Here is a 12,524-nt window from a genome sequence, read left to right as displayed (position 1 = left end):
GAGGGGGATCTGAACCTGAGTATTACCTATCGTGATCAAAGGAAGGGCCTTAAAGGGTTCCTTCTCTTTGTTTGCAGAACGAAGGATTATCTGACCCACAGACTCTACTTCTTGTAATGCTATAGCTAGTTCTTCTGATTTTTTTTTTTCTCTAGCCTCTTTGCTTCCCTCACTTCTTTCTCCCTGTCCTTCCTTTAGTACATTTTACAACATGTCATCATATATTTACAATCATAGTCACCCGGGGGTAATTGTGTCGATTATGCGTCCCACAAATTTTAATTACCTCCTCCCAATCTTCCAGGGAACACAGTCCCAATGACCCCCAAGCCTGAAAGATACAACTGATGTGCACAAGTTTGTACATTTCCCCAAAAAGGATCGACACAAATTGCCCCACAAGTGCCTTTTACAAAATCACAGGGGGAACTTCCTTCCCTAATTTATTTCCCATAATTATTTCACAATATCCTTAATGTCACAATGATACTTATAATACTTATTACTCTTACTGTTAAACATTATTTTGTATATTGAATCTCAACATTTGAACCCTTGGGGTACCTTCTCTTAATAAAGGTCTCTTTCCCAGTTTAAGATGGTAATAGACTCAAAAAACCTTTGTGACATTTGTTTAACACACAACAAACACAATAACACTGATATAACTCTATGTATATCACTCATCAAGATGAAACCAAATAGTAAATCAACTCCCTTATGTCGAAGTATATATTCACACATGCATATGATCACAACAAAATACAGAGCAATATATTCACAAAGAAACCGTTAAATCGTGTGCACACAATTTCCCTTGTTTTTTTTTTTTTTTTTTTAGAGCTCCATACACCTGTCCTGTATTTTAAGAAAGCATCAAATGCTCTCTATAATCCTATAAGTCCGGCCAGCCTAGCGGGACATCATTTAACCATTAAAACTATGCGACTTCTTTATCCCAGGAGAGCCAACCTAGCAATCCTCGAGATTATACTACCTCTTTATCCCAGGAGAGCCAACCTAGCAATCCTGGAGATTATAAAATTTAAAAAAAACAATAGGGGTCAATCATGCTAGGATAAGTGAAAAGGCTTCGTAAAATAAATTTACAAAGTTTCCACTCACCTTGCAGTCGATCGCCACCACTTCTGGTACCATTTCTGTTAAGCCGCTCCTATTTCTCCTTTGAACACGGGTTGGACCTATGGGTGTATGTTATAACTTTGTTATTCATTGTCTATATTAAAATGTCAGGCTAACCACACGTACTTCCTGTTCAAGTACATAGCTCGCAAATAATCTTTGCACTTCTAATTTTCTGCATTAGAAAGCAAAATACATTTCTTCTTGTATAACATATCTTAAAGCAGCACTCTAACATCCTTACAGTCCCGAAAAACATCATTCACAAAATGCTGGAAGGTAGCTGGTGCGTTACAGAGTCCGAAGGGCATCACCAAATATTCAAAGTGCCCAAAACAAGACCTAAAGACTCTTTCACTCATGTCCTTCCTTAATTCTGATCAGGTTATATGCTCCTCTTAGATCCAATTTAGAGAAAACACATGCTTCTCACAGTCTCTGAAACAGTTCGGGGATGAGTGGCAGGGGGTATCGGTTCTTAATCGTTACTTTATTTAAGTCCCGGTAATCAACACAAGGCCAGAGTATGTGATCCTTTTTTTCAACAAAGAAAATTCCTGCTCCAGCGGGGGAAGAGGAAGGCTGGATAAAGCCCTTATCAAGGTTTTCCTTAATGTACTTTCGAAGTTCCTCCAGTTCAAGCTCAGAGAGAGGAAAGATTCTGCCAAAGGGAATTTCAGCGCCCGGCAAAAGTTCAATAGGGCAGTCATACGGTCTGTGAGGGGGGAGAGTGTCAGCATTCTTCTTGTTGAAAACATCCAGGTATTCATGATACACGGATGGCACAAGTTTAACAGTCTCAGAATCTGCACTGATGCAGAGGAGTGGCTCTCCAGAACTGGATATAGGAGGGAAGCAGTACTCCTTGCAATAGTCAGAGGGAAAAGACACTTCACCAGATGACCAATTGATGAGAGGATTATGTGCCCTCAGCTAGGGTTGCCCAAGAATAACAGGAAAAAGTGGGGATGTGATGACATCAAGACGAAGGAGCTCTCGATGTCCAGAAGTGGTAGAACAGGAAATAGGTACAGTCTCTAGCGTAACAGGTCCAGATTTAATGCCCGTACCATCAGCTAGGTAAACTGAGAAGCTGTTTTTCCTGGTACATAAAGGTAGTTCATGCATAGTTGCGAAAGAAGAGTCCACAAAACAGCTACAGGCCCCTGAGTCCACGATGGCAGAAACTGTGAGAGTCTTTCCTGCATACTGGAGAGAGATTGGCAGCAAGGTGTGGTTCTGCCCAGGGTTTAGGGAAGCAACCGTATGAGGTGGAGAAGATGATCTCCTAAGGTGTCTTCGGGGACAACATTGCAGAAAATGTCCTTCATCGCCACAGTAAAGGCGTTTGAGCTGGTGACAATGAGATCGCTCCTGTTTGGACAGAGGAGGTCTTGGGAAGCTGGTGTGTGCGACCCTCTTAACATTGGCTGTGTTTTTAGGCATAGTTGCAGAGGAAGGAGGTAACTGGGCCTTGGGCTGTGCAGGTAACAAATTAAGGTTTCCGGTTCTCTCGGACTGTCTTTCACGCAGGCGGCGATCAATCAGAATGCAGAGATGAATCAAGTCATCCAAGGTGGGTGCATCCACCCTGGCCAGTTCATCCTTGATAGCTTCTGACAGGCCGAGACAAAACTGAAAACATAGTGCAGAACTATTCCATTTGGTATCAGCGCTCCATAATCGGAAGTCCGAAACATAATCCTCCACAGGCCTGGGGCCCTGTTGCAGATGGCTTAAGGTGGTTTCAGCAGTCTGTTGACAGAACAGATCAGCATACAGTTGGGCCATGGCAGCAAAAAAGGAACTTGCAGAAACCAAGACAGGCCTGGGGTTCTCCCAGCAGCAAGGAGATGAGAAAGCCTACCTTCACTTCTTCGGTAGAAAAGGTGTGGGGTAGTAGAGAAAAATAAAGCTCACAGGTATTCTGAAAAGTTCTGAATCCTTTATGGTCCCCAGAGAAGCGCTCGGGTAAAGGTACTCTAGGCTCAGGAGGGTAGGAAAGTCCCACATGGTTACAAGTTGTCATTGGTGCAGCATAATCCATGACTCTTGTAGACTCAGAGGTGGAGACCGGACTGGATATTGACTGTAGTTGGTCGTGAAGTTGAACAAAGTCCTTATGCAACCCCTGTACTGCATGAGAAAGCATGGTAACAGTCCGGCAGAGGGTTGACAGAAGAGAGACCTCCCTTTCAGACTCCATTACAGGCTGACTGGTACTGTCACGTACCTGGTTGGTGACTGAAATGACGAGGTCGGCCTCTCTTGTATCTCCAGTCCAGATCCTGCTGGAAGTGGAACAGCGGGAGCCAAGGGCCAGGAGGGACACGAGTGCCTGCAGCTGTGGACCCGGAGACTTGTGGCGGAGGATGCGATCTTGGATTAGCAGAGAAACTGTCAGATCAGGATAAGCGGTGCAGCGCCAAGGATCAGCTGGGCTTAAGGAGGCACTCCGCAGGAGCTGTAGTGCTGGAACGTTAGGTGATTTAAAGACCCTGGAATACTTGCAGCAGGAAGTCGCAGTAGGTTGCAGGACTGTGATTGCAGACACTTGCAGGATAATGAGGAGAAACACCAGAGGCAGGAGCAGAGTCTCAAGGGTAGCCAGGTTCGATAACAGGCGGGCAGTGGGGTACAAGGCAGCAGGCAGAAGCGAAGTCACATGGATAGCCGGGTCTGGTAACAGGCGAGCAGTGCAATGCAAGGCAGTAGGCATAAACAGAGTCCAATGGGAAGCCAGGATCAGAAACCGGTAGTCAGAGCAGAAACAGGATCCAGAAGCAGGGTCAAGGCAAGCCAGGTTCATCAACAGGTAACAAGCAGGTAGTAGCAGGGTTCAGGTATCAGGGTACAGCTAAAGACCAGTCAGCAACGATCTGAGGGCAGAGCACTTCTTTAAAGCACTATGGGCGTGCTCCTGCGCTTGCATGCCATCCATCACGCACACGCATGCGCATTGATGCTCACAGGCATCTGCAGCCATCCGTGTGCGCGCTCATGTGCGCGAGTGTGCACCAAACGGGAACTAATAGTTCTCTTACAAACCTGATGCCTCATTTGCCTGCGACAGGATTCTCAGAGTCCTGTGCCCCAAGCCTCTTGACTACAAACCACCGAGGGACATTGTGCTTTGTCTCAAGGATTATCTCATTAAAGAGGATATCCTAAGAGCATCCCACAATACCCCCAATATACAACTGGATGGGACCAGGGTCTAAATCTATCCAGATCTCTCTCCTGCTACATTGGAGAAATGCAGGAACCTGAAAGAATTCACCACAGTACTACAGTCAGCCAGAATTCGTTATCAATGGGGCTTTCCCTTTAAGTTACAAGTCCCCCACAATGTAACTACCTATACGGTCACCACGCTACAAAATGGCAAAGAGTTGCTGGTTAAATTGGGACTTTTAGCACCAGAGCACCTGCCCAGACAGCCTTCTACACCTCGTCCCTCACCAATCTGGGCCACCCCTTCTCCCCAACGAGATCGTAGAAGACAATGCCAGGAGCTTCGAGAGCTACAGCACTGAGGCGCACATCTGACTCCCTAGCCAACTTCTCGTCCAGAAAGGTGCATCCGTTATAGTGAATACAGTGTGCGGCTGACTTTCCCATGCCTCACCTTTTTACTATGCAACAAAATGTGTGGCAAGATGGCTTCCAAGTCTCGTTGCTCCCGCCTGATCAACCCCCTGCTCTACATTTTCACAGGCCTGGTCTACAGGTCTTCTACAGGAGATTGGACATCCAGACCTCAGGCCCTGTTGAGATCGCCGGCACTGAACTCTAATGGTTCATTTGGAATATTAGAGCATTGGACTATATAGTCTTCCACAAAAGTTTTTTCTGTTAGTTGGCGGGGAAGAAATGTTTTTACCTGTTCTTTTTCCCCCCAATGCCTTTCAAAAATAGTTTTCATGTTTGTTCCATTTTGTTTAGTTTCCCTTACCCTTCATTTTTCCCCTTTTTTATTCTTTTGTTCTGGCACGAAATATGATGATTGGGGGAAGGTACTGATGCTGTTTCTGTGGGAGAGGAAACCTACAGTATGCCACTATCGATGTGCACCTTTGGGTTTCCTGCTTCTCAGGGGGACTTACTAATTATTGACCATATCCCTCCACCTGACATCAACCCAATAATCTACCTTCTAAGATGTAATGATGGGTATTAAAATAATATCACAAAATGTGAAAGGTTTTAACTCCCCACAAAAGAGGAATAAGGCCTTTAGATCATATAGACACCTGGGTTCGGACATATTGCTTCTTCAGGAGACCCACTTTTCTGACTCCAACCACCCTAGTTACTTCAACCCCCAATATAAACAGCACTTTTTCACTACTTTTAACTCAAGCTCCATTTTTATAAAAAACTTAGTGTTATTGGATGTGCAGCACATGTATAGGGACCCCACAAGCAGGTTTCTGATAATCCAGGGCTCAATATGTGGCAAAGTGATTACACTAGTAAATGTTTACACTCCTAATGTCTCACAAGCTTTTTTTTTTTGCTTTCATTTTTCAGGTCCTGGACAGGTATCTTTCCCCGCACCTAGTGATTGGAGGAGATTTCAATATGGTGGCTCATTCTGGACTAGACAGAAGCCGACTTGTAAGTAATGCCAATGCTTTGCTTTCCCAAAGACCCTCACCCATTTGCTCAACTCCCACCAACTGATAGACTCCGGGCGGGCCCACAATGTTGGCGCTCGAGACTACACCTTTTATTCACACCCCCATGACAGCTATTTTAGGCTGGACTATATCTTCAGTACTCCAGTCCTACTAGCCAACTCAAACGCAGCAAACATACATCCTTGCCCATGGCCTGACCACCACATGGTACTGTTAGCTGTTTCTCATATTGGCATTTCACTTACAAATGCTGCTTGGCGCTTTAACGACTCCCTCCTTTCAGACCCTGAACTGGTTGCTAAAGTCACAGACCGCTTAGAGGAATACTTCCGCATTAACAATACATGAGACACTCCCCTCACTATGCTGTGGGCTGCCCATAAGGTGGTTATTCGATGATATCTGATAGAACTAGCCGCGACTAGCAAAACACTAGGAAGACACTAAGATGGTCAAAAGCTAAGTTATTACTGCACAGCAACTCAGCTTCAGCAATGTTTGCTAGAAAACTAAATTCCACCATCCAACCTCCACACTCTTATAAACTTAGAAATGATAAGGGGGATATGGCCACCTATCCCTCAGAGGTACTCAAAATCTTCTCCAAATTTTACCAGGACCTACTAGCAACCTCTCCCTCCCTGCCTGGCCCCTCAACCAAATCATTGTAGAACAGACTGACCCTCCCATCCCTAACTGAGGAGCAAACCAATGCCCTGAATGTCCCCTGCAGCACTGAGGAAATCTGGGCAATAATTGCCTCCCTGAAACCCCCCAAAGCCCCAGGGCCGGATGGATTTTCTTCCACATATTGTAAAAAATGTTCAGGTCAGTTGGTCCCACATCTAGAAAAGCTCTTTAATCACATACTGTAAGGCCACACCTTCCCAGAGGACATGTTGCTGGAGAACATGTCCCTGATACCCAAACCGAACAAAGATCACTCCCTCCCCCAAAATTACCATCCCATTTCGGTCATAAATAATGACCTGAAGCTTTTTGGCCGTCTCCTAGCTGACAGACTTTCGGCCATAATCCCCACACTGATCTCCCCAGACCAGACAGGCTTTATCCCCACTAGGCAAATCATGGATAATATTCGTTTGGCCTCTAATATAATACAAGACGCAGACATGTTCTCAAGAAAAGTCCTTCTGTTAAGCCTAGATGTACATAAGGCATCTGATAGCGTGACTTGGCCTTACTTAGAATCCATCCTGTCCAAATTTGGGTTTCAGGGAGAGTTTGTGCACGGTTTCACAGTTTCAGCACTAAACTCTGTAACTCAGAGTATTTCACACTAGGCCGCGGGACCAGGCAGGGATGTTCCCTACCCCCTTTGCTTTTCGCTTTGGTGATTGAGCCTCTAGCCCGCTCAATTTGCCTGAATCTCAACATTAAGGGCTACGGGAAAGGTGAACAAGAATTCAAATTAAGTATGTATGCGGACGATGTCCTCCTTTCCTTATCTGACCCTGTGGTCTCTTTACCAAACTTGATCCCCACCTTAAACACCTTCCACAACTTGTCGGGCCTGGGGGTCAAAATATCAAAATGTGCTGCACTTTCAATCAATATTCCACAACATACACTTTTAGGAATCCAGTCTAGGTTTCATTTTACTCTATGTGGTGGAACATTACCCTACCTGGGAATTAAACTGGCCACATCCCTCCGCAAACTATACTTTGCAAATTCCCCCCCTAGTATTTGCTTGCATCAAGCAATTGCTACACCTATGGTCTGCCTACCATATATCATTCTTAGGTAGGATTCAAGGCCATCAAGATGTCTATACTTACCAAGCTTCTATTCTACTTTAGATCCCCACCTCCATATGTTTCCCGCCAGACCATAGAGCTTATTCAAAAGGAGGTAAATGCCTTTGTTTTGCAAGTAAAAAAAAACCTGGTTGAATAAAAAAACTACTCTACATACCAACAACCCTGGGAGGTCTGGGGCTACCGCGCCTGTGGCTTTACTACACTTCCACCAGACTGGTACAAGTGGCACAGTGGCACACCCCCCCGGGAAGCGTCCCGTCCCATGGCTTCAGTTTGAGCAGAACTTGGTGGACCCATATTACCTCCAAGGTCTTCTTTGGTTGGACAGAGTTAGGCCCAAGGACCTGACACCATTAAATAGAGTAGTGGGCCAATCATTAAAGCTGTGGTCTTTATATAAAACTTCATATACTCTGGCCCCCCACAGCCCTTGTTTGGCCTTATTCTTAGGTGACCTCAGATTCCCGTCAGCATACTACACACCTAAAAAATGTTCCCACTGGACACAGAAAGGTTTAACCAAGCTTGAGGCCCTGACCCAAGAACCCCACTTTAGCTCTTTCACCTTCCTGCAGGAGCGACATGAGCTACCTAAGATGGAGTTTTACAAATATTTACAAATCAGGCATTTCTATTCTACTCACTACTAAAGGGAGGGGTCTAATGCATCCAATACATTTGAACACTTATGTAGGGTCTCCTCCTGAGATAAAGGCACTATCTCCGCTATGTATCAATACCTGAATGAATGTGACCTTCCCTTAAAATCACAAGCAATGCTCAGTTGGGAAACAGAAACAGGCCAAGAAATAGCCCCGGAGAGTTGGATTGATATGGTGTCAAATATGCAAAAATGTACAAAATCTATGGTGGTAAGGGAAACGGTGGTAAAACTCCACACCAGATGGTATTATATCCCCTCAAGATTAAATAGATTTAGCCCTTTGGTCCCAGGGAAATGCTTCCGAGGTTGCCCAGATAGAGGCACACACCTTCACATATTTTGGAGCTGCAAGGTTCTTCAACTCCTATGGCTAAAAATAGCAACTAAGGTAGCCCAAATCACCGGAATTCAATATACCCTGACCTGATCAGATGAGCCTTCTTTTTGCTGACCTCCCAGAGGCTACCCCCAGCTCAGAAACTTGTCCACGTGCTCTTCAGTGCAGTACACTGGGCAATAGCCCTGCACTGGAGATCACCGGCAGTTCCCTGGGACCAAATAATACGACGCATGGAAGTGATCCGTCTTATGGAGAGAGTCCATCACACTTTGATGGACACTATGCCGGTATTTGAAAGAAAGTGGGCCCCCTGGTCATCCTCTGATCTTTAAGGTCCAAGGTTTGTTGATTTATTTATGCATGGTACCTCACAGCCAATATATCAGTGCCCCCCCCTTTTTTTTCTCGCCTTATGATTTTATGTATGTTATGCCCTTTTGATTTTCGCTTAATACAATAATGATAGTTCTGGATACCGGATAGGACAGTCACAGGTTTTGGTGAATGTTATTCATGCCGCTTGTAATCATTTACCTTTGGTAATGTGAATATCACCGGATTATCCCTTAATAGATTACAATTGTTATGTATGTGACTATACTTCGCAATTTGAATGTATGTCTTTTTCTTAACAATAAAAATAAAAATCGTTTCTAAACAAAAGAATAATCAGCTAATTAATTCAAAACACCTGTAAAGGTTTCCTGAGCATTTAAATGGTCTCTCAGTCTGGTTCTGTAGGTTACACAATTATGGGGAAGAATGCTGACTTGACAGTTGTCCAGAACAGTGTCCTCAAGTACCCCCAACAGGCCATGTTTTCAGCTTTTCCTTTATCTTGCACAGGTGCTTTAAATCAGAGTCAATGGTTTGGTATTTTGGACAGCTATTTTATCTAAGAGAAATTCCCAAAACATGGCCTGTTGGGGGTACTTGAGGACAGGGTTGAGAACCACTAGTCCAGAAGACAGTCATTGACACCCTCCACAAGGAGGGTAAGTCACTAGAGGTCATTGATAAAGAAGCTGGCTGTTTACAGAGTGCTGTATCCAAGCATAAAAAATGAAAAGTTGAGTGAAAAGGAAAATATGTGGTAGAAAAAGGTGCAAAACAACAGGGATAAGCCTTGATTGTGAAGCAAAGTCCATTCAAGAATTTTGGGAAGATTCACAAGGAGTGGACTACGGCTGGTATCAGTGCTTCAAGAGCCACCACACAAGGAGATGGGCTACAACTGTTTCATTCCTTTTGTCAAGCCACTCCTGAACCAGAGAGGTCAGACGCATCTTACCTGGGCTAAGGAGAAAAAGGACTGGACTGTTGCTCAGTGGTCCTAAGTCTGGAGGAAGAGTGGAGAGCCACAGAATGCAAGTTGCATGAGTTGCATGAGGTCCAGTGTGAAGTTTCTACAGTCAGTGATGATTTAGGGAGCCATGTCTTTTACTGGTGTTTGCCCACTGTGTTTTATCAAGTCCACAGCCCTCTACCAGGAAATTCTAGAGCACTTCATGCTTCCCTCTGCTGACCAGATTAATGGAGATGCCGATTTCATTTTCCAGCAGGACTTGGCACCTGTCCACACTGCCAAAACTACCAATACCTGGTTTAATGATTATAGTATCACTGTGCTTTATTGGCCAGAAAACTTGTCTGACCTAAACCCCATACAGAATATGTGGGGTATTATCAAAAGGAAGATGAGAGACACCAGACCCAACAATGCAGATGAGCTGAAAGCCGCCATCAAAGCAACCTGGGCTTCCATAACACCTCAGCAGTGCCATAGGCTGATCGCCTCCATGCCACACCACATTGATGCAGTAATTCATGCAAAAGGAGCTCTGACCAAGTTTTGCATGCATACTATACTGTACATGGATATAGTTTTCATTAAGCCAACATTTCTGGGTTAAAAATCCTTTTTTTATTGGGCTGTCTCCTGCTCCCCTCCCAAGTGATGTCAGCGGGGGAATCTTGGCCCCTCTCACTGCATCTGTCAGAGGAGGAAAGGAGAGATCCGGCCGGTCATGTAATCGTGATCTCAGCTCTGAAATGAGGTACATTATTTACAGCATTTATTTTTTATATTGTAATACTACAATAGGAGGCAGTGCTGATGGTGTATACATGTTACAGTGGTTTAAGAACCACTTTAACATGTACTGTATCTCTAAAAACAATGAAGAAATAATATGTTACTGTAAGTGTAGATGTTTGACATACTTCTCAATACGTTATACATAAAACACACTGCATATGTTTTTAACTTTTTAAAATTATTCTCAGCATTTATTATTTGTTGACTTGCAAGTTCAAAACTAGATTGACAAGATTTTTAACAACTTTTTTCAAGCCCTTATTTCTCAGGCTGTATATAATTGGATTCAGCAGTGGGGTGACTGCTGTGTACAGTAATGACAAGAATTTTCTAATGTCCCATGACTGTTCTCTACTAGGTACAAAATAAACACAAACCATTGTACCATAATAGATGGAAACAACAGTCAGGTGAGAGCTGCAGGTTGAAAAAACCTTTTGTCTGCCAGTAATTGATGGAATATTAAATATGGCGATAACAATATAAATATATGATACAATAATGACCGTGAAAGGAATAAAAACGAAAACAGCCCCCAACAATTCCCCTTCTAGCTTAACGTTGGTGGCATCAGAGCAAGAGAGTTTTAGAAGAGGATGAAAGTCACAGAAAAAGTGGTCAATGATATTGGGACCACAAAATTGTAATTTTGATATCCCAAATGCAAGAATCAATTCTATTAACATGCTTAATGTCCAAAATGTGATTACTGTTATCCAGCATACCCGGTGACTCATTATCAAATTATAATGCAATGGTTTACAGATGGCCAAATATCTGTCATAAGCCATCACCGTCAGAAGAAAACACTGCAAAGCTTCTGAGACAGCAAAGAAAAAAAACTGAGTGATGCAACCAGAAAATGACATCATGGCCTCCTCAACCAAAACATTATGGAGTGTGTTGGGAAGAATATCAGTAACTATTAAAATATCTGATAGAGAAAGCTGGGAGAGGAGGAAATACATGGGAGAATGGAGGGATTTGCTGTAGGACACCAGAGTGATGATCAGGAGGTTTCCACATATCGTCACACAATAAATCAGGAATAAAGTAGTAAACATCAAACCTTGTATATTTTGATGAGTTTTAAAACCTATGAGGTGGATCATGGTGATTCTGGTTATATTTTTCTCATCCATAACTTCAAAATAAAAAAAAATAAACAAATATGATCTCTGTATTGTTGCCTTCACGAGCTGGGGAAATTATTTTTCCTTATTGTGGCCTAAGGTGGAATGATGAGCAAAATAAAAAAAAATGACATATATGATGCAGTCTGCCACTGACATTAACACAGTAGTCTTTATTTTTATCAGTCTTTCCCATAACAAAGCTTTATTACCCATTGATCCATGCAGTGAGTCTGTGTTAAAGTGGTAGTAAAGTTTTTTTTTTTTTCTTCTGTACCTACAGGTAAGCCTATAATAAGTCTTACCTGTAGGTACAGTGAATATCTCCTAATCTTGCACCGTTTATGAGATATTCAGAGACGTCACTGCTGCATGCGCTCTGAAGGGAGTATGCTGTCCCTTAAGAGCTCCGTGCCATGGCACAGGAGTGACATCATTGCGGCTTGGCCAATTAGACAGCCGGATCACTCGTAACCGGAGGAAAGACCAGGTGAAGATTAGGGATGAGCCGAACATCCCCCGGTTCGGTTCACAGTAGAACATGCGAACAGGCAAAAAATTTGTTCGAACACGCAAACACCGTTAAAGTCTTTGGGACACGAACATGAATAATCAAAAGTGCTAATTTTAAAGGCTTATATGCAAGTTATTGTCATAAAAAGTGTTTGGGGACCCCGGTCCTGCCCCAGGGGACATGTATCAATGTAAAAAAGTTTAAA

The 12,524-nt window shown here is 43.6% G+C and overlaps 1 protein-coding gene across 1 annotated transcript; it reads right to left on the bottom strand.

The window, feature by feature from the left end:
• Positions 1-10,866: 10,866 nt before the first annotated feature.
• Positions 10,867-11,814, bottom strand: LOC141134224 (olfactory receptor 11L1-like). The gene has a single exon (XM_073623805.1). The coding sequence runs from the start codon at positions 11,812-11,814 to the stop codon at positions 10,867-10,869; it is 948 nt and encodes a 315-aa protein (XP_073479906.1).
• Between the last annotated feature and the right edge of the window lie 710 nt (positions 11,815-12,524).

This window comes from Aquarana catesbeiana, linkage group LG03 (assembly GCF_042186555.1).
Source record: "Aquarana catesbeiana isolate 2022-GZ linkage group LG03, ASM4218655v1, whole genome shotgun sequence".
NCBI classification, from domain to species: Eukaryota; Metazoa; Chordata; class Amphibia; order Anura; family Ranidae; genus Aquarana; species Aquarana catesbeiana.
Note: the sequence above shows the minus strand (reverse complement) of the source record. Positions and strands in the feature narration are given on the sequence as shown.